At 41.0% G+C, this 27,156-nt stretch overlaps 1 protein-coding gene and 1 long non-coding RNA gene across 18 annotated transcripts in view; one reads left to right on the top strand and one right to left on the bottom strand.

The window, feature by feature from the left end:
* Positions 1-6,614: 6,614 nt before the first annotated feature.
* LOC137470498 (uncharacterized) lies at positions 6,615-8,178 on the bottom strand. The gene is made up of 2 exons (XR_010997097.1): positions 8,117-8,178; positions 6,615-7,323 (listed from the first exon to the last, which is right to left on the bottom strand). It is a non-coding gene; the product is annotated as an uncharacterized lncRNA (long non-coding RNA).
* Positions 8,179-8,348: 170 nt separating this feature from the next.
* SNAP91 (synaptosome associated protein 91) overlaps positions 8,349-27,156 on the top strand; it is a 63,463-nt gene continuing 44,655 nt past the window's right edge. For 6 of the 17 annotated variants that reach the window (XM_068183946.1, XM_068183935.1, XM_068183942.1 and 3 more), the window contains exons 1-2: positions 8,351-8,498; positions 9,130-9,289. In XM_068183946.1, the coding sequence (XP_068040047.1) occupies positions 9,160-9,289 (130 nt within the window). In that variant the 5' untranslated portion in view covers positions 8,351-8,498; positions 9,130-9,159. Of the gene's footprint in view, positions 8,499-9,129; positions 9,290-27,156 lie in introns of all 17 variants that reach the window. The other 11 variants (XM_068183944.1, XM_068183943.1, XM_068183941.1 and 8 more) reach the window with 4 other exon arrangements.

Below are 27,156 nucleotides of genomic sequence, written 5' to 3'. Positions count from 1 at the left end.
GTTTCTTGATCAAACCATGCAGGCTACATATACAAGTGTGCATGCTAAAAGAGCATTGCATTTTCCTAATAATAGCCTTGAGTCCTCTAAGTCACCCCAAATTTAGCACAGTATTAGCTCTCACACATGTAATTTCTAATCTAAGGTAGGGTCAATAACTTGTTCCTGTCAATCTTTGGATCTTAAAAAAACAACACTTTCTAGAGCTGCAAGATACTCAGAGTACCATCACTTTCAAGGAGAGTGCTGGCACTCTGCTTCTAGAAAACTGTCTCATTAAATGGCTAAATAAAGATTGAAAAATATCAATAATGTTGCGCTTATTCTTCACACAGGATTAACTAAATGTGGCATCAGGAAATATTTGTCCCTTTTTCTGTACTCAAAGCAATTAACAGGTAATTTGTTTTCCTCCTACAATGAGTATTCTACAGCAGCAGGATAAACGCAGTTTGGCTTTGTTAAGGATGATGCTTAAGCACTTCTCATGGTAATTAGTATTTTCCCACAATGTGTTTACCCAATTACACTAAACTCAAGAAGAAATCAACTTTGATGCATATTCTTTAAGTAGTAATTTAGTTCACTAAGGTCAGGTGCTGCACCTCCTATAGAAATTAGGCTTTCTTGTGATAACCTCACTGTATGGCGTGTGAAGAAACATTCCTATCATGGTCTTAAGAATAAAATGAGCTCATCTCCTCATCTATGACGCTGTTTCTTTATAGCCCAAATTTTCAAGAAGTTGAGGACCGCTTTTCTGGATCTCTCTTCAAGTATAAGCGGTTTTGATGAAACTAGAAAATCATCTCACAACAAGAAAACACATGGAAAGAAATGAGGAATACCCCTTGGGCAAGAAAGAAGGGTCTTATTATGTGCTCCAGATACAAGTCCTGAAGGAAGAGCAGCTATAAGCATCAGGGTCGTACTGGTATAACCTATGCCAAATACTTACTTGCATGGGGTGTGTGCAGACATAGGAGTGGCCAATTTTCTTCCTATGCTGGAATACGTTTTTTCCAATTAGGTGGTCATGATCAGAATGCACAGTGAGCTAAAGAATGGGCAGGGCAATTTAACATTTAACACGGTTCATTACAGTTTGGAAATTGCAAAAACCCTGAGTACAGTCCCGACCCTGTGAGAGCCAGTGGAAAATCTTTTGGCCTGGGTCTAGTTTGACCAACCACTCTGTGCAAAAGAATGAATCTCTCTCTTCACAGGACTAGTAGCAACATCTACATCTGGGCAGAAAAAGAAGGTCAAAAATAAAGCACCTCTTACAGGTGATCCTGACAAGGATTATTTGTCCTCTTTTGCTTCCATTTTGTCAAAAAATTTAGCCAATTCAGAGAAGAAGAATTTCCCTTTAGGGAAAGCAGCCTACAGTCATGGTATACATCTATCATGCGGGTATGCATGGATATCTCTATAAGAAGGACAGAAAGAGCCTTCTAAAACTCTAATGCATTTTCTCAAAATTCCATAAAGAGGACATGAAAATAGGAATTTAAGCAGCCTTGTAGTGCCAATGTCATTCTATTCATATATAGAATGGAAATGACACCCAATCCTGTTGGGAGTATCTGATTACAAAGTCTTAAGCCTGACAAGGTCTTTCCACATAGCATCACACTGAAAGCTCAAATATGTTGTTTGCCTGCAATGACCCCTAATCCTTTTTCAGAGTAAAAGCTTTCCAGCAAGTAATCTTATAGAATTTGCTTCTAGATATATATTACAATGCTTTAATGTACTTGACTGCATTAAAGCATTGTTAATGATCCTAGTTTGTCAAGCAATCCAAAATCAGAAGGGCTTAGTCTTTTACATGGTTGTGACACAGTCAGTATTGTGCAAGCAAGACCAATTAAATGTGAGAGTCATAAAATCAGGAAGAAGGCGTAAAAGAGTTGATTGACTACATCTCATAACCAAAATGGTTCTTAGGTTGCCACTGGAGGCCAGTACAATCAAAAATGTCCTCCTGTGGGTGTACAGATTCAGTTAAAGAGCAACTACAAGCCTGGAAGAGTAGGAAGTGAGAACTCACTAAGCTGTACCAGTCACACTACCACTTCAAAAGCATAATAGCTGAAGAATTTGATCTTACATCAGCAGACTGAGTTTTAGGCTCACAACCCTTAGCAAAATTATGATGTGCACTGAAAACACCAAAATTATTAAAAGATTAGGAATTAAGTATTGCTAGAAACATTATTATGATATACATATTTGCATATGTAAATCTTAGCATACGTTCATATATCTAATTGCATAAATCAGCTTTTTTTTCAAGTGAGCAGAGGTCATATTTGGTCATAAGGTATTACGATTCATAATCTCCCATATTAAATACATTCTTATATTTTTTTGCTTAAAATTTATTTTATCCTCAGGGTTGAAAGTTGTACTCCTATTTGACATATATCTGGCATCTATTGAACTTCTGCTGAACAAATCTGTCACTGAAATTACAACTTCAGAAATTTCCTAGAAGACTTTGACTGTCACTTGACTATACAGCTGAGAATTTCAGAGCCTAGAGCAGCAGCAGACAAGGCAGGCAGTACGTGCTTGAAAGCTCAGTCCTGAAGTTCGGATGGTACCACACTTCCATGGACTATCAGGAAAACTGTTATTGAATACCCACAGCCTCCTTCTTGTAGGTCAGCTTCATTCTAAGAAACATCAAGTTGTTCTGTGGTTAATACCTGCTTGTAGGATGTCAAAAAGCTCAAGAAAACAGTTCACATCACCTGGCAGAGCTCTTAAAGAGAAGGTGGGTCAACCTTCCTGGACCTGGCTGAAGGCCCACTACCTTAATAGCTTTTGCCTACCACTCTTTGTGCAGCAGCTCCTGCAGATACTGGACAACATGTAAAATTTAAAAAATGCTCTAAATGCACATTATTTGCAAAGGAGTATTCAGCATGTTAGCAGTTACTGTTTAAAAGCAGCCCTGCTTTTGCAGAAATTGGGGATTTGCCAAGAGCCAGAGAAGCAGGTGAGAGACCAGGCTTAGGCTTCAGGATGGCAGCCTTTACTGATTTAGCAGAGCAAAGAAATGGAATTCCCTTCTCTTTAATTTTTTTGTTTTTTGTTTTTTTTTAAGAATCTAGAGAGGCTTTCTCCCTTCATTGCTAGCTGCTTCTCAGGCCTAGTTTGTACCAGTTGTGCTCAATGTAAAATACAGCAATTAATGCTTCCACTGGCAGAGCAGACAGAAGTCAGTGAAGCATCCCTGGTTCTATACATGAGGATCATAGCCAGGATACAGCCACTATTGTATTAAAATACAATTGTTACAAGTGTACAATTATTACTATTATTAATACAACAATTCACAATTTACAGCAAAATGCTGCCATGGATGAATACCAAAATAATGAACACCAAAATAATGAATACCAAAATAAGAATACCAAAATAATACATCTTTACCAAAAAAGTTGATTTTTCTTGAAAAGGAAAATTGAATGTCCACAAAGCCAAGGTCGCTTAAAAGCCTATTGTCTTTCCATAAATCAAAATTTCTGTGGTACATGAAATTTGAATTTTATTTCAGGCAGCATCCTGCCCTCTTGGAGGAAATGATGCAGTTGGGAGTTACTTTGTATCAAAGACATGACTGTCAATTAGTCAATGAGTAATGAATTTTAAACGTCAGTTAGTACTCAACTATCCGTTTATCTATACTCCTGCAAATCTGTTTTATGATGTCTGTGAAGCTCAGTATAACCTTATCTAATTTTTTTTTATAAATGTTGCCATTTCCAATATCGACAGCTTCAATGGAACACCAAACGTTTGTATTGAAGCTGACTTGCAACTTTCTTATACTAATTCTCCCTTCTGTCTAATATCAAAAGAAAGCTGCTATTTCCACATTGACTATATTAGAATACATATTACCTATAGAAGCAGGAAGTTAGGTAGCTTTTGGTAAGCAGACTTTTAGTGCTCTATGTAAAAGAAAAGGTTAAAAAAAAAACTAAAAAAAAGAGACAAATTTAAGCCTAGTCTGAATCTGTTTTGTAGAAGTGCAACACACTTCATACCTCCAGACTTTTGCATTGGAAGTTCTATCAGGATTAAAAAATTAGTGGCCAAAATCAATACTAAATAGTGAGGAATTTCACAGGTACTGACTTTCACAATTACACACTTTCACAATGACTTTTGCTCCATTTCTGATACGTATGTCCATCTGTCCCCTTTCTGGTCTATTAACCTCGGTGTTATTGCCAGGCATAACCCAAAAAACTACTCCAGCTGCAAAAGCTAACCTTGTGATGTGGGTGATGGAGTCCATTAATGCATCAGTCAACAGAGGTGTCTAAGATAATACTGATTTTAAGGTGATCCTTGGGGGAACCAGCATGCTGGGTAAGGGGAAGGAACACACCTTTATCATCTGTACAGAACATGCCAATTACCATCTTTCTGTAACCATCAACTCTGTAATATGTAGACACGCCATATTCTGCAGAACATGACCTCACTCTGGCATGGCTTAACGAGCAGTAAAAGAGCTCATTAGCTATGCTTTGTGTAACTTTTCTCTTCTATTAATTCTCTCTCTTATCTAAATTAACTTTTTCATTTTCAAAGTTCTTCAAAAACACAAAAAAGGCATTTCCTATGGGATGTAGAGTATATACTCATGCCACCAAGCCTGTTGCCTTACCACTGTGCATGGCTGTTCTCTTAGATTCAGTAGCTCAAGTAGTTCTCCAAAATGAGATGAATCTCCTCCCTGGGGTGTACAAACACATTCGGGCTACATCCTTCTCAGACCATCATTCTGACTGGAAAATTGACAAACTGCTTTAATTTCTCATTGCTGCTTTATATCAACTTATAGCAACCAAAGGAACTACTGAAACAAATGCCATTAAGAATGGTGAGAGGCTGAACAAACAATTGTGGACAGAACCTACAAAAGACCAAGCAATGAGGTTATATTTGACAGCAGAAGCCCAGAAACTCATGAGTATTGCATGACTTGAGTGCCTACTGTTGTTTTGCAACTTCTGTTGAATTGTAGAGAAAGCCCAGTGCAAACTACCTGGCTCCATCAACCTGATACTAAGTCAGGAGGATGCTTCTCCTTTGAAAAGTCTTTTTTTCCCCCCTCCCCAGAGCTAAACAGATCTGTTCAGGACTGCTGCTATCACTATGGTTACAACCAGTCTTTCCAGGAGCTCTGTTTGTACCACTGGCCCTAAGAGTAAGAGGGAGAAGCAGAACAACAGCACTGGGCTTGATGCAGGCTCAGGCACAGACAGGCTGGGGTCTAAGTCTCTGCCTGGCCTGTGAAGACAGGAGGAAAGGGCATTGAAGCTGGCTGAAGAACTGGAAGACTTGACAGGAGAAACTGGGAGGAAAAATGGACAAAACCCCAGAATTATGGTGAGAAACTCCCAAATTTTCAGTGCACTTTAGTGCACGAAAATAGAGTCTACATGCCTTACATCACCCAAGAGATGGTCACCTCTGGGGCAGAATTCAGGTGTGAGATGTGATGAATCAGCCCTTACACATGCCTCCTTCCCTCCACATGTGCTTGAATGTGAGGTTAATACAGACCAACTCTATTTTTCTCACTTCAAGTTCAGTTAAGAATTATCTTTCTGCTTCAAAATGGCTATTCAGTTAATGGCTATTAATATATCTCCTCTTCTTTAAGGCTTTCATTATTAAGTTGAAAGCACAGTTACAAAGAGTCAAGAAAGACATCACTGATTCTGTGTTATTTTTAACAGCAAGAACTCTTTCTAGCTGCTTATATGGCCCTCGTCTAGACCTCCACCAGTCAAGTTGTGAACCTAGGTTTCACAGAGCCAGCACACCAGGCAACTTCTTGGGACTTCATCTAAAATTACCCTGTGAAATGGCAACCCCAACTCCCCACCTATTTAGTCCTGGGCAGCTCTCTCCGTGGTATATCCTTATTCAAGATGGTTCATATTTCCTGTGTGGCTTTCAGTACAAACACAAACTCCTGTTTTGTGAGGTTGGGTGATTTTTGGGGGAGTGGTGTTTGGTTTTAAATCCAAAAGCAATACAGCTTCAGTAGATCACATCCCTTCACTCTGAATTTAAAGACTACTAATGTCTTCTTGTCTTACCTTCTTAAAGCATCTTAGGTTTTCATTAAGAAACTGCATAAATTTAAGGCAATAGTACAGATTATCTGACTTATCTTTTGCTTCAATATTTTGACAATATGAAGATATAAAATTAGTTGAGTATTAACAAACACAATTTTTGGTGACACAGATAAGAATCTCAGTGACAGTAACTTGATAACAACACGGACTAGTTCAGAAAGTATCCAGACCTTCACACTGAAGATGTACCTAGATGTTAATAAAAGTTACATCACTAATTAAATACTTAGGCTAGCATAGGGTTGAAAACTATCCTGCTTGCAGAAAATAAAACCATTCTAAATTGCTGCTGTGTGGAGTCATCTAATTCCAAAACAATTTGTGTTTTTCTTCTGTAATATACCTGTTTAAAAGGAAGTTTCTCTTTTAAAGTCAAGCCGTTCTAAACTCCTGTCAGTATTACCAAGAAAAGTTCAGAGTCACTCTTAACACCAGTAATGGAACACGAAGTATCATTAGATCCCAACTGTTTCTTTCCTCTGAAATCAATTGGGAGTATGACCCCAATAACTTATTGTGAAGTAGAGAGGAAAAATTGTTTGTGTGCCTCTGCTAAGACGTGCTTTTAGCTGCCATAAATCATGTCATTAATGACAAATTCCTAGTCATTGAAGTTAGCATTTCTGTGGTAACAGAAACAATTTCTAAATATTACTAAAATTTGTCCATACTTGAACAGTGGTGGACTACAGTAATGCTAAAGAGCACAGTATTATCTTCCTGTGCAACTCCATGGTTTATTTATTTGCTACTCAATATGGAACAGAACTGAGAAGCACGGACACATTCTCACTACTGGAATATGAGAGTCTCTCTTATGGAAATATTTGAATTTTGCAGATTCCTAATGCTGATTGCTAACAGTGGTATACACTTTACATCTTTTTTTTTTTTTTAATTGAATTCCTCTCCATAGTCAAACACTGTATTTAAGAAAACCTTTGAATCTTGAAATCCAAATATCTCTATCTGCTCTGCAAAAAAGAAGAAGATTTAACCAATATAAAAAATGTGCAAATCTGAACACCTGTTTTCAGTGGTCCAAGGCACCATTTTACAGCTGTTTTGGAAGAGATTTCCCACAGAAAAGCTACTTTGAACTTTTGAGCATTATTTTAACAGCATTCTCAAGCTTTCACGCTACCTAGGATTTTAAAACGTCTGTGTTATTGGGTTAAAAAAAAAAAAAAAAAAAAAAAAAAGAATGAAGTAGTAAAGAATCTGCTGTTTCATACTGTCACAGACCACAATCCCTTGTCAGTGTTCTGCTCCTGCTATAACAAATGGAAATGGTGCCATATGTCTTTGTATGCAGCACAACCCAGTTATCACTTGGTGTGCACAACTCTTCAATACTAACTGTACATAGTGTTTTCTCCAGCTAATTAATAACATGCGCTGACATCGTCTTCTGAAATTTGTTCTACCAGCAGCTCGAAGTAATTGCTGCCAGTGCCATTTCGTTTAGACCCCACCCACTTAAATCACTTTACTCCAAAACTAAGTTCAGCCAATTTATGGTAATGTATGTACGCCACATTTCCCAATACTCCACGGATCACTCCGGTAGGCTTCAATTACACAATAAAATTGTAGCAATAGATCCTCCCGAGTGTGGTTGGGTTGTAACCAAGACCCGTAGGGTACCTTAGATAACAGAGAGAAAACCCTTCTGGGGACATATTTCAGATGTTTTTGATAACAATAACATCATAACAACATTCTGGAGAAATCTAGTCTATGTGCGGTTTTGGGATCCCTCAAGGCACTGTTTTAAGCGTTCACGACAGGACCATGATGCAGACCGGGGAAGCATCAGTGCCTTCGGCTCCCCCGAGTCGCGGATCCCCACCGGGACAGCCCCCGCGTGGGAGCAGCTCCGGCCGTGCCCGCCGCCACCTCCGGGAAGCGGGATGCGGGTGGGGGAACGGGGTCACCTGACTGCGCCGGGCCACCGATCTGCGGCGGCAGCGGCAGCGCCGCTCGGCTCCGCTCCGTCCCGCCCTCTGCACCGGGGTAGGGGGCGGCGCTGCTGCGGCAGTAGCGCGGGGATTAGGCTGCGGGAGGATTAAGCCGCCGGCTGGAAATAGCAGCGTCGGCTCCCGGGCGTGGACGCCCAGCGCATCCCCGGCGGCGGCGGCGGGAGGGGGCAGCCCGCCCGGCACCTGGCGGGGCTACCGGGGCCGGAGGGACGGGGGGGGCTGCTGCGCCGCGGGGCGCCTCGCCAGCGGGCCGGGCCGGGCAGCGGTCGCGGCGGGGGCCGGCAGTGCCCTCCCCGGAGCGGCGGCAGGAGGACGGGAGGGAAGGACGCGCTGACAGGTCGGCCGCTGGCGCTCGGTCCATCCCGCTGTCCCCCCGCGCCGGGATGCTGCATGGCGCTGGGCGCCGCCGCCGCATCCAGCGGCGCCCCGCTTCCCGGCGCGGGGGGGTCCCTATCGGGGCCGGGGGTGGCGGTGGGGGAGGCACCGGGAGGGCAGAACATGGCGCAACGGTGCCATAATCTCCCACCGGGGAGGCGGCGGCGCGGGCGCTGCAGCGGGGCCGGGGCGCGGCGGAGGCTCCTCCGCGGGTCGGCTGGCGGGGCGGGCGCTGCCAAGGCAGGTGCGGGAGGGCTGCCTTCCCCCCCCCCCCATCCCGCGGGCTCGCACCGTATTTGTGTGCAGCCTCCTTCAGCTGCCGTCATTATTTCCCCTTCATCTGTTCCTCGCAACGCCTAAAATACCCTTCTTCCTGCCCCGGGCGGCTTCTAGCGAGGCAGAGGCTTACACAACGGGGCGGGGGGGCTGCGCCTCGGGAGGGGCCGGGCTGCCCGAGGGACCATTGTGCGTGTGGCGGGGCCGTGTCGGTGCCCGTGTGCGTGCGCCCCTGCCTGTGCGCGTCCCTGCCGTGCCTCCCCCCGGCCACAGACCCGGCATCTCGCCCTCCCCTCCCGTGTCTTTCGCCCCTGCAGAGCAGGCAGCAGCCCGCACGCCGTTCGAAGATGTCGGGTCAGACGCTGACAGATCGCATCGCAGCTGCTCAGTACAGCGTTACGGGATCGGCCGTAGCCAGAGCCGTCTGCAAAGCCACCACGCATGAAGTGATGGGGCCCAAGAAAAAGCACCTGGACTGTGAGCATCCCTTTTTGTTTCCCCAGCGAAGGCCCGGGGCTGAGGAACCTGCCCGCAGGGCACTTTAGTGGGCCTTTGAGCCGGCTGGCTGTCACACTTGCTCTAATCCAGCTTGCAAAGCATGAGGGTGATGGGAAATCTCCTGGAGATGATGAGTTATTATTGCATTTCTTCTCTTATTGCGTAATACTGCTCTTTCGGCCATTTTTTCCCTCATGACCTCTTGCCTTTTATCCAGGAAGACAGTGGAAAGAGCGCCTTAGGGAGCAGGGGCTTGGGAAGAAGGGGCACAGGGCAAAATGGACACAAGCTTATCACTGCCTACATTGGTCAGGATTAAGCTAGGATGAGATATACACAAATGATCTTCCCAGAGTTGGCCAAGCACCAGCATGAGTGGGGCCATCTCCACAGTACTGCATCTCCACTTCTGAAGAGGTTTGGATGATGGCGTGCTTACATGGCAAGGCACTGGGATAACGCCGTGCTGTAGACTGGGACAACCTTTGGAGAGTTTATGGGCTGTTGCTGAGGTCCCAAATATCGGACAGCAACTTTGTGAGCTGTCCAGTAGTTTGTGTCCATCTTTTATTGAAGATGGCTGTTGGCTTTATCTCAGATTTTAGATGTATCCTGGACTGACATTAGCTAGTTAAGGCATGAAACAAGGTTGAGGCAAAACATTTATTGGAAAACAATGAACTAGTCATGTTTCATCCTGATGATTTCATTTCAACTGTCAGCCCCTGCCTGGAGACACCAAGTAGTAGAACAGTGAAAGAATTTGGTCGTGTGATGTTAATTGGCCTTGTTTACCAGTAGTATCTCTGTCCAGCATTGAACTTGGCAGATCAACAGCAGGTGTTAATATCTAAAACTAAGTGGGTTTCCCATGGTTTTTTTGGACATGGTAAGAAGTACATTCAAGTAAAGATCAGCAGGTTTTATACCAAGCAGTCTCTTGGCTGCTGGCCATTACTAAGTAATGCGGGTGCAGGTGTTTGTAAGTACAGTTCTGATGATACAGTATTTGCTAAAAGGAGGTAGCATTACTTCTGGAAAATAATTCCAGATTTCACTTCTAATGACTTTGTAGCTTACACTCCAAGTGACAAACAGTAGGCTGGTCTTTCAGTATATCTAGATGCTCTTGCATATGTGTCCAAGAAATGCTGATGTAAGCAGCATTGATTGAAGACTCACTGGAGTCTAAACTGTTATTTAAGTAGATAATTGGTCTTGATATCATGTATTCTGTCATGTTTTCTTGTATATTTAAAAAATAATTTTGGTTATTGATGTCTCTTCTATCTTGTTGTTTGGTAGCCATCAACACTTTTTAATCTTTTTAAACACTTTTTAGGCTGTGTCTGGATTGTCCTATACAGACCATATCTGTTACTAGAAGTCTTAGCTTTAAAAAAGCATAGCTCATGTATTTGAAAGCATTCTGTGTCTATGTGTCTCTGTGTTTCTGTGTGTATATACATATATAAATAAAAGTACTGTCTGGAATAGGCAGGATTAAAGTGAGGTAGAAGTAATCTACCAGTGTTATAGTAAGGACTGTAAAGGATTTGTATTTGGATATTGGTGCTGATAGTACTATTCAAGAAAGTGGGTGTTATGGAGACAGAAGCCAGTAGAATTCTACAGAATTTCTTACCTGCCTGCATGTCACACATAAAAGAGGAAAAGAAATTATAATTTCCTGGGAAGATATATGCCTGCTTTTTTTGGTTTTTTTTTTTTTTTTTTTTTTTCCTATTTTACAAGCTGTAAATAGCAGTTCAGAGTTTCATTGGCTGGGTGCATTTCAAGCTGGATAAGTAGCATTTGAAGATGTGAAGAATGAAAGGTAGAACTTTCCAGTGCCATAGGTATGAAGGATTTACGTGACTAAAAGTTCAGGCTCCAGAGAGTGATGGTTGGAGCGATGCCTTATGAAGAGCTGTAATTCTGGTATTGACGTTGGGGTTCTGTGTCCTTAGGGAACTCCATAATTTTATTTAGTGTCTTAGTGGCCAGGTGTCAAGTCACACAACCTCTCTTCTACTGCCCTACTTAGCAACTGGGCTTTGTAAATTAAATTGAGAGATCAGCTATTTAACATGCGTTAAGTAGTCCTGTAAGGATAGGATAAAATGATGCCTGTTCTCATATGCTTTCTGTAGAAGATAATAATTCCAGAGGGTTATAGGGAGATCATAGGTGACAAGGTAAAAGGTGGTGTAAAAGTAAGGAAGAAAAAAACAGAATTAATATCTTCAGTGTAGAAAAGGTGAGCTGCTAAGTGTTTACTTTTGTGTGGTTTTCTATACTTGCTATAGCTTTCAAATCCAGACTGTAATAGAGATGCTGCTGTCTATTGGCATGGATTCTCAATGATGGACAGGCTGGTCATGTGAAGGAGTACTAAAGTATCATTCAGTTACCATCTTATGCTTGTTAACATGATTTACCAGTTTCTTGAACTCCAGATCTCCTACTAGTGAATTTTCAACAACTGCTGGAAGTAGTACCAGATGGCATTAAATGAACTTCTCAATCCCTGTGGTGGGAAAAGGAATGTAAATCTGGGATGCTCTGATGGTTTGGGACAGTTGAGCTCTGACCATTTTCGACTTACAAAACTGTTGTCATCCAGGAGCTGTCTAAAAATCTCCACAATTATATGGATTCCTACCCCTCGGCTAACCAATGTTTGTTAGCTAAATTATTATTCCTGTGAAGAAGTGGGGAGTTAGCAACTTTATTTTGATGCAGTGGGAAGGGCCATTGCAGTGGGTGAATGAGGCATATGGGCTACATATAGGATACATAAGCTGATAATTCAAGTGGGAAGGCAATACTTGTGCACAGCATAGGAGTTTGATTCTTAGAATTGTTTTCTGAAAGATGTGTTAAGGCTTCACTGTGGGTTTAATTGTGTGGGCCAAGTAAAAAGCTGCTTCCAGGCTCAAAAGGGAATGACTCTGATGGTATCAACAGGTAGATGCTTTTGGAGAAGGGAAATAACACGACTTTCAAATATGAAAACACATGATAGATGAGGGAAAAGTAGGCAGATCTCAACTCAGCTCTTTATAGGATCTCACTCAGAAACAGACCTTCAAGCTTTCATTTAGGGAAGTGAATTGGAAACTAGTGAGGTTGTTGCATCTGCAGGTGGTTGTAACAAGTTCCTGTTTGTGAAAATGATAGAAATGACTGGGATTTTCCTTGACTTATTTTGCTGACTGAATTTCTTTGCAGCAGGAGGAAGTTCTTCAGTGTGTATTCTGAAAAGACCACATGTGTCTCCTTACTTCTTCAAAATAATTTTCATAAGGTAGAGGACCTTCTCTGAAGTCTGATCAAGAGCTGGGAGATACTTGTGAAAAGTCAAAACAAAGCAGAGGAATATCAGGATTTGATTTTCTGTTGCTGTGGAGATGACATGTATATCTGCTGTAACTTATTTTCATCCCAAGTCTAATTTTGTATATTTGCATGGACCTGGCAAGCAGAGACTCTGAAAAGAATTTTATAGTTTAATTCATGGTGGTAACTGAACTGCAGGGCTGGTGTCAGTATTTTGCTTGTACAGACACTTCTTTCTTGCTGTCTTCTACCTTTCTTCTGCAGTATCTGGTGTTGACCTAACAAACTTGAATCACTTTGGTCTTTAGTGTTGAAATAGAAGTGTCTGTTGACCAAAAGCAATGTGTTAAACTTTTTTGCCTAGGCTCAGTAAAGATGATGTTGCTGGGTCCCACAGGTTAGTCTTAGAAACCTCTGTCTTACTCCTGGGGAATATGTCCGTCTCTGATTTTTGGGAAAAGTTGGGGGTCAGTGGACTACCTTGAGTCCCTAGACTTCAGTGTCTGTTAACTCAGTGGGTTAAAGGGCAAGGTTAACTAGGATGTGTATATTTCAGAAGTTGTTTGCTGTTGAAGTGATTTGGGGAGTGTTCCAAGACTGTTGGCACTTGTGGCCCTCTCCTAGTGGGAGTAGTGTAGATGTACTGCATTGCTCTGCAGTCCAGGTGGCACTGGTCTCTACAGCTGTGGGTGTATCTTCAAGAAAATTGCCAAGAACAGAGTCCCGGTACACAGTGGGCTTAATCCTTCACACTTTACTAATGAAACTGCTTTTATGTTTCACCATATCTTGTATTGCAGTAATTTGTCACAGTTTCTGTGAGTCAGAGAACTGACTTTGTTTAAAAGTTACTGCTAAAGATCAGCTGGAATACTGTGTCTCAGTTTTTGTTGTCATAGCTGGTGTGGATTTTATAGTGTAAGCTCCTCTGTCACCCCAATGAATTGCTCTCACACCTGAAAAGACAAATGTCCAAGCAAGCACTTGTTTTCTTTAATTCTTTATTAGATTAGCACATTTCTTTTGTGTAAGGACTCATCATCAGTTTTTGTGTTGAATTGCTGTTTCTGTGGGCTTCTAACATGTCCTTTCCCAAAAGTTTGTAGGCATGCAGATCTTTGAATAGGAGTAGAAATAAATGTCTGTCGTGGGTAAGGGGAGGTAATAAAAATGCTTTTCAGATTAGTTGTTCTTGAGCATTTAAGTGGCATTAACTTTCAATTCCCCCCCAGCCCCATACTGTTCTTAAGGTATGTGTCATACCAAGAGAAGGCTGCCCTTCTAATCAAGCCAAGACTTGGTCAATTCGTCAAAATATGTTTGAATCAGAGTAGAAGTTTGAATTCATGTTAAGATCCAAATGTTGAAATATGGGCAGGATCACTTGATCCTCTGCATTTCAGCTGTTCTGTGTGTAAGTTGTCTTATGGTGCAATGCCTAAGGAAAGGAAGAGGGAAGATGAGGGAACAGGAAAATTAATAGGCACTGTAATATTGAACTTTTTTTTCATGTAAGCACTGTAACTTGATAAAGATTGACTAGTTCTGAGAGCAGGTATTCTTAGTCTTTTTCAAGAGTAAATAAGATCCTTCTGTTACACATGCTTTGTCAAGGTCATGGATGATAAATTCTGGGACAGGTCAGGTCTTTCTGTTGTACTGACTTCCATTGTAGCCCTTGATAATGGAGTAGCTTTTTATGAGATTGTCAGGATGGCAGTGACCAGAGAACAGTTTTAATCACTCCTATTTAGTAGTTGAGTATGTTTCATAATAGTCTCATAATGTTGCTCCCTTAGATCTTGGCAGCAACTGAACATCTTCAAAATGACAACAAAAATCTGCAGTTTTGGTTGATTTTCTGTGTTTTGATTTCATCTACGTCTGATTTCCCAGCCTCACTCTTAAACCCTTTATCTTCTGTGCATGCTTTACATGGGCCTGTCACACTAGTGGGGAATTCTGTGAAGTCTCCAAGAAAGTGCTCTGTAGGTGTGGTCAGTCCATGCTTCTGTGTCTCTGCCATGTGAAGGATCCTCTGACGTGCTTAAAAGTAGATGACAGCATAACTTTGAAGGGCATAAAGCATTTTGAAGGCTACTCATTTTCTCTGCTTCTTGCTGGACTGAGAAATTGGCAGCCAAAGAGGAGAATTTCCTGCTCTTGCAGCTCCCACTTTTAAAGAAATGGTAGTATAGTAGAGGCACACTGCTTTTAGCATTTTTCTACTGCTGCTCAAGATTCTTGAGACTACTTTGCTCTTCCTGCACTGATTATCTTCTCCCAATGCTGTGTCCATGACAAGTTGTTGGCTGCACGGCTGGCCTCCATGAGAAGAGACCAGGACATGCTCCGTGCCAGACACAACTACCTCCATGGTGGATCTGCTGCAACAAACAGCTGAGCTCATCCACCAAGCTTCTGGCACCTCAAGGCAAACAAACATAAGAAAAAGCAGAAAATACTGGACAGACAGAAGAAGTGGGAAAATGAAACGGCAGAGAGAACACCAGGTTAAAGGTGGAGCAGGAGGTACAGGATGCACTCCATGGTGCTGGAGCAGATATTCTCTCAACCTCTGGAAGAGACCCCTGTTCTCAAAAGTCACAGCTGCAGCATTTCCCAGTGCTACCAAAACCTTGCCATGTACATCAAATTCACTCCCTGCCACTGAAGAAAACAAAGGGATAGACCTTCCTCAGTCAGCTGTGGACATACAGTATTGCTGAAGGAGCTGGCACCAGTATTTCTGAGGATGGGGAAAAATTGGGAGTGGAGTGATGACATTATATCCCTTATCTTAGCCTTACCATAGCCTAAAGGTGAGTCTAAACAGTATCAAACAGTATCCTTAAGTTACCATGCCCTGTTCCTTTTTGGAGCACAGATCGGGATGCTGGTAAGGGTGAAAAAGCACAAGTTCTGTTGTGTGCCTTGGGTAAATACAGGAGCCTCACCAATGAGTGATAAACATTGCGTCTCCAGGCTTCAACACATGACATGCAGATTAGGAATAGTGTTCTGGCTGGTTTGGAGAGAGGGGTTTCAAGTACCATGAAAACAAAAAAGCAAGGAGTAAAGCAAGCCAGGAAATCTGGGTCTGGATCTCATTGCAGGAGATATAAAGAAAAGGATGGGTCACCTGGCACAAGACTGAACCCTGAACTCAGACTAAATGAGAAGATAGAAGAAGTCTGCCCGGTAGCCTTGCAGGCAGTGATCTGTAGCGCAGGCTTTGCAGCAGTACTTCTGTTCCTCTGAGTCAGCAGTATCAGCAAGATTGCAGTGTGAAGCCTCACTGGTGAACTGATATTAGAGTATCCTGCCCCATCAGATTCAGCACAGCTGCTTGGTTTTCCTTCTGTCCAAAATTTTGCTTGGATGAGAGGTGGTGACTTAAATTAAGTTGAATAAAACAGATGTTGGCAATTGCTGGAAGGCAATTGGAATACTTGGCAGAGGCTAGCTTGTCACTTTGCAGAGTATGGTAAGGTCTGCTTTTTCTGGAAAATTGCAAACCATATGCTGGACCCTTAAAACAGTTTTTAATGCTTTTAATCTTGCTGTTTTGATCATGTTTACTTCAGAGCTGGCTCAAAATACTCAAAATCAATACAAAACATGTTTTGCTTGTGCTCATAAAGTCTTCTCTTTAGGTTGTGAAACACATTTACTAAAGCAGTTGAGAGCTGTAATTCACTAAGAGAGGGAATATAGTATACTATCCATCTGCACTAGCATCACAAGTGATGTTGGACATCAGCCTTGAAATGAATGTAGGTGGAGTACTAGAATAGTATTTTCTGGCAAATGGGGCATTCACTAGGCATCAAGGCTTAGTTGTAGGCACGGGAAATGACAGTGCACAATATTACCGCTGACTTCTGGACCAGCCAAGTTTAAATACCTTTCTGTTTCTCTTTTCTGCCCGGGATAATGTGATCTCATGCTTTGTTGTAGATTATATCTGTATCTTGACTTAGTTTAATGACAGGGATTGGATGCTAAAAGGCCCTGATGTTATGCTAATGTTGTGTCTTTATGTAATTTTTACTCTGGCCATTTGAGCAGAGGCAGCATGTCAGCCAGTTGCCTGTCCTAGAGTCTGCTTTTTTCTAGCTATTGATAAAACTCAAATGTGTTATGATGGTTTTGTGAGTAGATAGACATGATCATGCTTGAAGACCACTAAACCCTGCCTCTCACATGTACTGAGAACTGCGGGTTGCTGACAGGACGTGTCTGCAGCTTGGGTCTGACTTGTGGCAATCAACTCCTTTTGGTCGTAGGCCAATGTGCGAAATTACCACAGGTAAAACGCCAATAGGAGGCAGGAACTCCTGTGTTGCAATTGGGTCGCAGAGTTCTGACGAAACAGTTGAGCCATATGCTTTGACAAGATTGCTGTACTGACTCAAAGAAGGAATAAAAACTAAAACAGCATTCTTTGCTCATTGTTTTTAAGTGTTTAGGAGACTAGGCTATGGCTGAGATGCAAAACACTGATAAAGGTAGATTGGAGAGTTTGGTGTCCATTTCAGCTAAGATTGTTCTACCATGCACTTAAAGGACCAAAAGACATGTCTTTTCAAGAAAGTATCTTAAACTTTTCTGTCCTAAGACGTGGTAGAAGGCTGTGGCTTGATTGCTGACAGTACAGTGCATCGCTTCAAAGTGACTTTTGGCTTTGCACGAGAGCAGGTGACATGATGGCAGCGGGTGCTTCCATAGCAGATGGTCAGGGGTTAGCCTGCAGAGCCTGGCAGGCTCCTGGTGCCTCTGGCATAGTTTTGTTATATATCTTAAATCACTCTGATACTTTACAGAATGTTCTAAAATGGGCCTCCACAGAAGTGAGAGAAAGACACGACTGCTTGAAGCATGAATAAAACATGCTGATTTGTCGCCCACATTGTTTAAATGTATGCAAGTTTACAAGTGTAGGGGAAGGTCCTCAGAGTAGGGTGGTGATGGGTGATCCTGCCACAGTGCAGGACGGGGCTGGGAGGGGCACGTCTTTAACAGAATTGAAGAGCTGACCTAGATGCACTTCAGTGGGAGTTCAGACTGCTTTTCACAGGACTCTTCCTTTCACTTCTTGCTTCAGGGAGTGTAAGGGCTCGTATGAAAGGAGCAAACCAGCTGGCCTGTTTCCTCCCTCTGAAGGCTGCTGTTTCTCATTATATATATAAAGGTCGAATATAAATAAAAACTTTAACTTATCATTGTATCAGTCCTTTAGTAGCCCTGGAGTTTTCAAATCCAACCTTTTCAAATGAAGACTTGGGTTTGGATCCTGTTGCATGGCTCTGGAATCCAGAGTATGTTTATTGTGTTTGTAGCTCCCAGTCTAAGTTTTATAGCTTCATCTAAATGTATTTTTAGGAGAATGTACATTCTGCTGAGGGACAGCAAGCCAGAAGCAACTCACCATATTTAGTGTGTCAGTGTTTTGAAAACATGTACATTTTATTAGGAGTGATGTTTTGTTGCTGGCAAGTGAAACAATGGTATTTTCATATGTGAACCTTACCTGCAACTTTGTGATCTGATCTTTTATTCTATAAAATGACTATGAAAGACTCTACATTAGAGTTTTTCTGGTTTTGAGAAGTTGATTTAAGCTTCAGATGCCTTTGTTGGTGGTGAATGGCAAGAGTGTTAACAGGCAAGGTTTGCTATGTTTGTAACAGGTGAGTTTTAAGAGCTGCTTCTTGTTCAGCAGAAAGCTGGAAATTGCTTAGACAGTGTTATGAGAAACTACCTTCCAAATATCATGCTCCATATCATGCTTAAGAGTTAAATTGACACTTCTGGGTGTTCCAGTCTAGACATCTGACTCTGCACTAAGCTTTGCTGCCTGGATGTGAGGCTGTGTGATGGATTCCAAGTTCCTCGCTCATCAGTAGCTTAATAGAAGACTTCTACTGCCAGTGGCAAATGCATCATCCAGAGGCATTGGTGACTTTAAACTGTTGATAGCAAATTAGTACTGTCAGGGTTTTTTTAATATTAGTAGTTCTTATTGCATCTTCTATCTCTCAGGTGGATGTTCCATTGAATTTAACATTTTGGGGTTTTTTGCAACATCAAGAAATCTGCAGTATGTGAAAGGCTACCAGCTCATGTTGAAGAGTCAAGTCTTAGAAATAGACTTCAATGTTTTCAAGATTTATGAGATTTAAACTCACCTGTGTGGCAGAATTAAAAGATTATTGTTTAACTGATATAGTAAAAGGGAATGGACATAAAGGAATTGTACAATTTCATATTTTACCTTGGTTTTTTTTTGGTTTTTTTTTGTTTGTTTTTCTTAGCAAGGAGAGGGTAAAGCTGTGTCTAACTGTGAATGATATAATATATTTAAAGTTAAAAAGACTGTTAAAAAGACTGTTTTAAGGCACAGCATTCACCTACAAGGCAGCCACTTGGTTTTATGAACTCTTCTGCATTATGGTAGGTACATAGATACAAGGTAATGGATTGAAATTGTAGCAACCATGTTACAAAGTACTTGCTGCTTGGTTGGAGCTGCTTCAGAGTGCTTCCAGGAGGTCATACTGTTGGCACTGACTTGTGCAGAGCTTTGCATTACACTTGGTTTCTTTTTCCTGCAACTATGTTCGTGTTTTCAACAGGGCTGCCTGCATGGTTGAGGGCATTTCATTTCTAGGTAAAAATTTTGGGTTGTGTCATTATTATACTGATGAAAAAACTGGACTCAGAATAATCTTGCTGAGGGAGTAGTGAAAGCATGGACTATGGGCTGGATATTGAATCAGATGTGTCAGCTTCTGAGGCTGCCTAGTCAACTGATCTCTTTCCAGCACAAAGGCTGTAGCTAATTACCATGTCACTGAAGTTGTTTGCACGTTGTCTCATCCCCACTCATTTTTTTTTGTTTTATTAATGTATTCCCAAAATGTAACAGCTAAGTATTGGAGCTGGAACATCAGGCTTCTTGCAATATATTTTTAGTCTTGTTCAGCTTTTTAGTGGACTACAAATTGCTGTTCTGGGCAGAGTTGATAGTGTACTGATAGTTTATTAAAACCAGATGATTTTCTGAGGAAAGGAGATAATTTGGGGATAGAATTCTTCTCAGACTACAGCATGGCAACTGAAAGAGCTCAGGTACCATGCCTCAGCTGATTACCACTTTCTGCCACATGTGTTTGGAGTGTAAGACCAGCCCAGCATGTAAAGGCTGATAAGGATTAGAAATTGCTGTAGTGCAGAGATTACAGTAAATGGCCCAGTGCTATTGTGGCAAATGTGAAATCCTTGTGTTTCTAGCGTAGCTGTACTCTCTGCCTAAAAGCTGCATTTGATCCTGTTACTGATATTCCAGTGAGCTCCCAAGTGATAAGAGTTATGAATTCATACAACCAACAGGTAATGTTAGGGGTTGGTCACTTTCATTGAAAGGATAATCACAGGCCACGGCTGGAATCCTGGTATCAGGCTGTGAATGTGCCTAATGTCAATAGGCAATTGACAATAGTAATTTAAATAGATTTTATTGACTGTTATCCTTCTAAGCAATAATCTTGCAATTCTATAATGCCTTTAAAATTGCTTTGTTGTTTGCAGCAAGAGCCAAGATGCAAGAGAACTGTTACTTTAATGCTTGCATGGATGGAGAGAACAATTCCCTTAGAGGAAATGGAATAAATGCATTGTAGGCTCGACAGAAGATTGGCTGGTGGTTCCAGTTTTGTCTCTAAATTAATGTGTATTTTGGTTAAGGCTTCCAGGTTGGAAGTGCTGAAGGAAATGTCTTGTAGAATGAGGTCTGAGATTTGCCATGCAGATAAAAGTTCCTTTTCATGCAAAGTTATTGGTCAAAACCTATTTATAATGTTAGCAGGGTTTTTTCCATATCTCTTCTTCCCCTAGAGTTTGGCATTTAAGAAGCCATATTACAATAGGATGGGAAATAGCATTTCTTCAAGGCAACTGCTGTTATAATTTAATCTTATAACCATTGGTTGGTGCCCACCAAATGCAAATGGATTTTTTCATATCTTAAACTATTAAGAACTTTGCAAAAAAGGCGCTGCAGTAATGATTTGTGACTCAGCTCTTACTTCCAGCAAATCAATAAAAGAGAGAAGTGGCACATTTAGCTCCAGAATTACTTGGTGTTTCATATCAACTTAAGCAGAAATGCTTAATTCTTGTATTTGAGCAGAAAAATGCATGTTTCTGTTGAGCTAGTTGTGGAGCAGGATTTGTGTGGAAAGAGGGTTGGAAGTGAGTTCTGTGGGTGAGAGGAAAAGATCATTAAAGCTGTAATTTCTCATCTTTCCTCTACTTTGCTGAATTTGTATTATTATCTGAGACAGATTCTTTGATATTCAAAGTGAGTGAATTCTGTACAAATGAGGTTCAAGACTGAGCTTCTTATGACTTTGGACAGGGAGAATATTCCACTCTAGATAATTAATGCTTTTCCTATAGTGAAGATGCTTTAAAAAGCTGTGGTAGCTGTAGTGGGGAAGAAAGCAGGCAGAATTCTTGGACCATGAGGCCTTTCCCCCTTTGTTTGATGTTCTGGCTTCATATGTGTGAGGCTGAAAAGGTGCTTTCCATAGTATGTTTGTACTAGATATTTTGTGTAGCCTATCTTCTGGTGTTCCAGGTATGTAATTCCAGACTAAAAATGAAACTTTTCTTCTTCTGACTGGTTTCATCACAGGTGTCAGCAAGGTCTCAGACTTTGTTCATAAAACAAATATATATTTTATATTAACAAATATATTAATATCTATAACATATATTAATCACTAATTAATTTGCAGTCTTAAAGACTATAATTAAAACCTCAATGAGTGCTCCTTAACACTTCTTTGTGTTGAAGTACTTGTCCTTTTTGTTGGCGTTGTGTTCTAAGTATTTGTCCTCACAAGAGTCTGAGCTTCTGCAGCTGGCCTGTATGTCAGTTCTATTACTCTCCTTGAGAGAATTCCAATGTAAACATTAAAGGTAGTGCACACTGTTCTGCCCAGTGCACAGAGGCAGTGCTAAGCACTCTAAGTTCTGGGAACTTTTATGTAAAAAATATTCATAGTTTGTGAAACTTGAAGGAATTGCTTAAAGCAAGATCAATTTTTTTTAACATAGTGTAATCACACGTTCCCCCCATTATTACTACTTAGAGAGACAGCTGCTGTAGTTGCACCCTTTTAGATCCAGTAGAAAACCATCTGATGGTTGGCTTTTATTTCTTGTTTCCAAGAGAGCTGAACCTGAACCTCTCAGGAGGAAAAGCCATACATATAAATAATTAAGTGCAGCATAACTGATGTAACCCTGCTAAGGAGCAAGGGTGATTTTTGTAGATGACTTAAAGCCAAATATCTTGCCTTGATATGTTGGTTAAGGAGGGGTGCAAACCATATGGAAGTATGTCAGAATAAAATCCAGCAGTGTGTATAGGCAGTAGATTTTTCACTTTGTTTCAAAAGAGGTATTTGATAATATAGGAGGTGGTGCACTGTCGTATTTAAAAAGGAGTAGTGACATAATATGATGATTCTAAGGCTAATTAAAATTTCAGGTTGAGAAATTGGAGGATACTTCAAGAGAAATTTGCTAGTACTCAGTCATTTACCCTATCTCTCTGCAGACCCTTCATGATACAAAACAGAACACTGCAAAACACTTAGTACTTTACATACTCACAATATGCCTGTGAGTAGGCAGAGAGGAAGAAATTGTATATAAAAGCTTGTCTTGATGTGAGGTGCTGTTATGTGGTTCAAAGACAGATTGTCGTGACCTCTCAAACTTCAGGATCTGCAGCAAGTGTTTGTCCCCACAAGAGTCTGGGATTTATTTTGGAAGGAGGAGGTATAGGAAGTAAGGCTGGAGAGAGGAGGTAGCACCCCCAAGAGCTACAGCTGCATTACTGGGAGTGTAAAATACCTGGAGAGCACATGCGGAGTGGAAGGTTGTGTTTAGGTTTGTTGATTTGGCATAGGCACGGAAGTTGCAAGGAAATATCTGAAAGATGCTGGACTTTGATAAAATGTAGGCTTGCTGTCATCAAGGTGAGATACAGCAACCCTTGAGGCAGACTTTTGGGGAGGAAGGAGGAGATGGTATGCATTGCTGTTGGGGTCATTGTTACAAGCCAGATCAAGATGTGCATTCGTGTAGACAGGGCAAGCTGGAAGTGAAAATAAGCTCAGAAACTAATTCCAAACTCTTTTCCATGTAATTGCCTGACAGTCAAAGCCAACAGCATTCAAATTAGCTGATGATCTTCTGAGCAATTGTTGTAGAAGCAGAAACTGGTAACTTTGTTCTGCTTTCCGATACTGCTTTGTGGTCAGGTTTCTGTAGACGGGGAAGTTCAGCTCTTGCACTGGTGAGCACAGTGCTCCAGTAGCTTCCTAATACAGTTCTGTCTTGCAGGGGAGGGACCGTACTCTTACTTGCCTACTTAACTTTCTTAGTTGAGGCTTGTAAACTCTTACTCTGAGCTGCTTCTTTCTGTTATTGACTCGCTTGGATTTGGAACAATCCTGCATTTCCTTTTCAATAGGTTCAAGGCATTATTTAAATACTTTTAGGTGAGGGAAAAAAACCTCCTGAAGACTATTGTAACATTTGAGTAGTAGTGAGGAAGGTCTGTAAGGGGGTTACTGCTGGAGAGATTTGGCAAAGTTTAGGAACTGAATGTATGACACAGCTCAGATGCTGAGGCAGCTTGTGTGTTAATTCAGTCTGGAATGACAGCTGCTCTTAAGTTGGCACTGATATTTCTCTGAACAGAGAGGTCTTGTGCTCTGCTGCTGTTTCTGTGCATACTGCAATGTAAATTGTGAATAATTAATCATGAACTGGGAAATCCCAGGTCTGCTTATTAGAGGATTTAGGGGGGAGGGGATGGGACAGGAGGGCCAAAACAAAACAGGAGAAAAACCCAGCCCAGATCCAGAATACTGTCTGGAAAGTTAAAGGACTAAGAGTTTCTTCAGAGTATTGTATAATCTCTCTCATCTGTTCATTAAGAAAAAAAAAGAACTAGGAAGTCGTTTTTAATGAGATGGAAAGAGTCTGAAATTCTGAAACCTTTGAAAAGTTCTTACTGTTCGCTTTTTTTACCTTATGAGCTTAACAAACACTAAAGCTAGTCCCATCCTTTAGTGGGCTCTTCAAAATATCATGAAGAAGAGCCAAGGTCTCTAAAATTACTTCAGTCTGCCTCAGTGAACCCTCCACCATTCTTCCTCTATTTGACAGGTTTGTCTTTTTGTTAATGGAGGTGTTAATTACAGAAGAGAAGTAAACCTAGAGTATGATTAAATTGTAATTGTCTTAAGTCTGGGTGAAAAAATTGGCCTGTCCAAGAGTTTAAAGTCTGCTTTAGATTTAGGGCTGTTTAGATTAAAGACTGTTTAGATTTAAGTTACAGTGTCAGATAATTGATAACCATTTATTTCTTCTATTGCATTGATTTTCCATCTCAAAGCTTAACTAGAAAAAGTATATTGAAGTAAAATTATAATTTTTAAAAGTATCTTTAATTGGAGCAACTATGAAAATGTGAAGAGAGGAAGTAGGAGAAACGACATATTGTGATTTAGTCCCACAGTAAACAAATTGATTCAAATAAAGCCTATATAGGTCTAAATTCTCCAATTACTTACCTTCTGTGAAATTTGTGGTAGAAGCATTTGCTGCTATTGCAGTATGATTCAGATTTCTGACTGTGCTTGTAACTTGTATTTGAGCTCAATGTCTGGGTTTGGGGATTAGCTGTCAGTGTACTGGATGCCTGCAGTAGCAGAAACTTCTTCAGGAAGGTACCTTTAATCCTTGTTTGCCCCTACCTGCGTGTGCCCCAAGAGGCATCAACTTTGCAAGATTGCTTCATATGGTTCCTGTTGTGTTGTTCTTCATCTGTTACTCCTTAATATTACCTATTTTGTATTAGCAAATATATCTGTGGCTTCCTTGAAAGACTGAGCTTTACTGTCTCTTGTCCACCCAGCAAATGTCTGAATCTGTATATTTTGAAAATGTAGTTTCTAGATTTTTTTCCTGCATATGATTTCTTTTTCCTTGTATCTGTTCTTCCTTACCACATTAAAGTAAAATTAATTTTCCAGCTCTTATTTTAAAATTTAGCTTAGCCAGCAAACTCTGCTGCTGAGTTTTGTAAAGTTAGCTGTGCTGGTGCTTCATTCCAGATGCTGATGGTTACTGGTTAAGCTGAGACTCTGTGATACTGGGAAAAGAAACCCAGGAAATTTGAATACCTTATCTTTGTGGTGTGACTAAATAGGAAACAGCTCTGCAAGAATTAATCCCCCACCCCCAATCTCCTTTTTCTGGCCTCAGATGACAAGAGACATCTTCATGCATGGTTTAATTCTTTTCTGTGCACTGAAAGTAGTAGACTTAATTTTAATCATGCCTCTCTATTTTGCACACTATAATTACTCATGTCCTAAAACATTCAGAGCTGCAGACTGAGATGCTGTACCCTCCAGCAGTTTGGAGAGGAGGCAGAAATGACTGAGTGGTTGCAGAAGCAGTGCTGTGGCATCATATAGCAGTGCCTTGTTGTCTCCATTGCCAGCATTTCTGTGGATGGACTCCTCTGGGGTTTCATTATCTAAAGTGCACCGATGGAAATCACAATTTATAGCGTCGCTCTTTCACAGAAATCTATATACTGAAGCCCAAGACTGAAAGCTGACAAATTTGATGCATTTCCTTATATGAATAAGACAAATGCTGTTACCTGCAGTAAAATCTCAGAGTGGGGTAAAGAGTGAGTAAGCCACTTGTGACTTGCTTCTAGGCTTTTACAAACCACTGTCTTCTGTAATGTATTAATCAGCAGTACAGAATAAAAGATCATTGGCCTGTTTATACCACAAGATCAAGGAGAATTCTTGGAGCTCTGTGATCTTGAGCTGCTGTCATTCAATAGCATGGCTTTGCTATTATAATACTTTGTCTGCATAACTGCCTCCTTCAAGGGTAGTATTACTGAGGTTATAGAAGTAAACAAATTTCAGAGGGTATTCTGCAAAAAACTTCAAACCCAACTTCTATAACCCAGACAACAAAATGCTATGACAAAAACATTTTCATTCAAACTTGGCAAACAGATCACATCATTTTTGTCTTCTGTATCATCCCAGAAAATCATTCCCCTGGCCTGAAACTGAGGACAACTTGCAGCTTTTATGCCCATACAATAGACAATTTCGTATGCAAGCAAGCACTATGGTTTATGCAAGCAAGCACTATGGTTTACCCAAGCTTGTGACTCTGAGCTAGGGATCTCTTGGATCTTAAATAAACAAAATCTTTGTAATAGAATGTAAAGAACCCGTAAAGATTATGTGCCAGGAATTTAAAAAATACACCAACCAACCAACCAACCAAAACCTGAAAATTTGAATCTTCTGGTAACAGCAGTTTAGGTTTCTGTACACAGCAGGTGAGTCTCAGTCGCTGATGTGACTCATTGATCTATTTAAACAGATTTGTCCTCTGGACTTTTCCTGTTCTGCAGAGGCAGAATCAGTAGTTAAATTGTGAGCCTGGACTTTCCACTCTTAGCAACATTAATACTCTCCATTACTTGGGATTATGTAGGGGAGGCAAAGGAAGTAAAGTGGTGATCCTACTGTGAATTGAACTCCTGTAGACTCACATAGACTCATAAGTGTGCAAGGATCAGTCACAAAATATCCTGTCTGCCTTTGAGGTAGAATATCTGTCATCACTGAAGTACTGGAACAGTTGGAGGAAAATTTCTAGTCTGGAGGTGGGGAAGAAATCATTAACAATTATTCCTCTGAGGGAAAATAAAAGATGAGTATTTTAATTTCAGATAATGCTTAGTCTAGTAGTTAAACTTATAATTTTTTTCTGCTTAAGTCTTCAAATTTTAAGCTTCAGCCTTACAATGAAATCTGTGTTTTGTGCTCTTCATGTTGCATGAAGTCATCTTGAGTCTTGCTAGGGCTATGTCTGGCATCACAGAGGTTTTGGGCATGCAGTTGCAGTATGCAGTTTCCAGCTGTGTCTCAAAAATAGGTGATAGCTTGTAGAAGGTAATTGCTGGCTGCCAAACTGGAGTCAGTAGATAACAGGAGTTGTAGTAAATCACAGATGCTGTGGGATATAGAGGATAGTGGAAAGCTTGCTGCCCCACTGTTTGTGATTTAACTGCTTACCTTATTTTCCTGCACTCTTCTGTTCAAGTTTACATATTCTTAATGTACAGAACACCAAGCTGTATGTTATCATTTTTCCCTGAGACAGTCTAACTTCTATGTAAGGTGCAGTTGTTTCAGTATAAAGTAATGTCATTCCTTGTGTTCTTTCTCACTGTTGAAGAAGTCTTAATGCATGCCTGAATGCACTCTTTGCTTTCTGGGTCTGTTGAAGCTCTAGGAGGTGTGCTGGAGCTTGCTGATTAAACCAATCTCTGGAATGACAGAGTATCTGTTTCTGGTGATGCCTCTTTT

The sequence above is a fragment of the Anomalospiza imberbis genome, chromosome 3 (genome assembly GCF_031753505.1).
Source record: "Anomalospiza imberbis isolate Cuckoo-Finch-1a 21T00152 chromosome 3, ASM3175350v1, whole genome shotgun sequence".
Taxonomy (NCBI): Eukaryota; Metazoa; Chordata; class Aves; order Passeriformes; family Viduidae; genus Anomalospiza; species Anomalospiza imberbis.
This window is presented reverse-complemented; position numbering and strand designations above follow the sequence as displayed.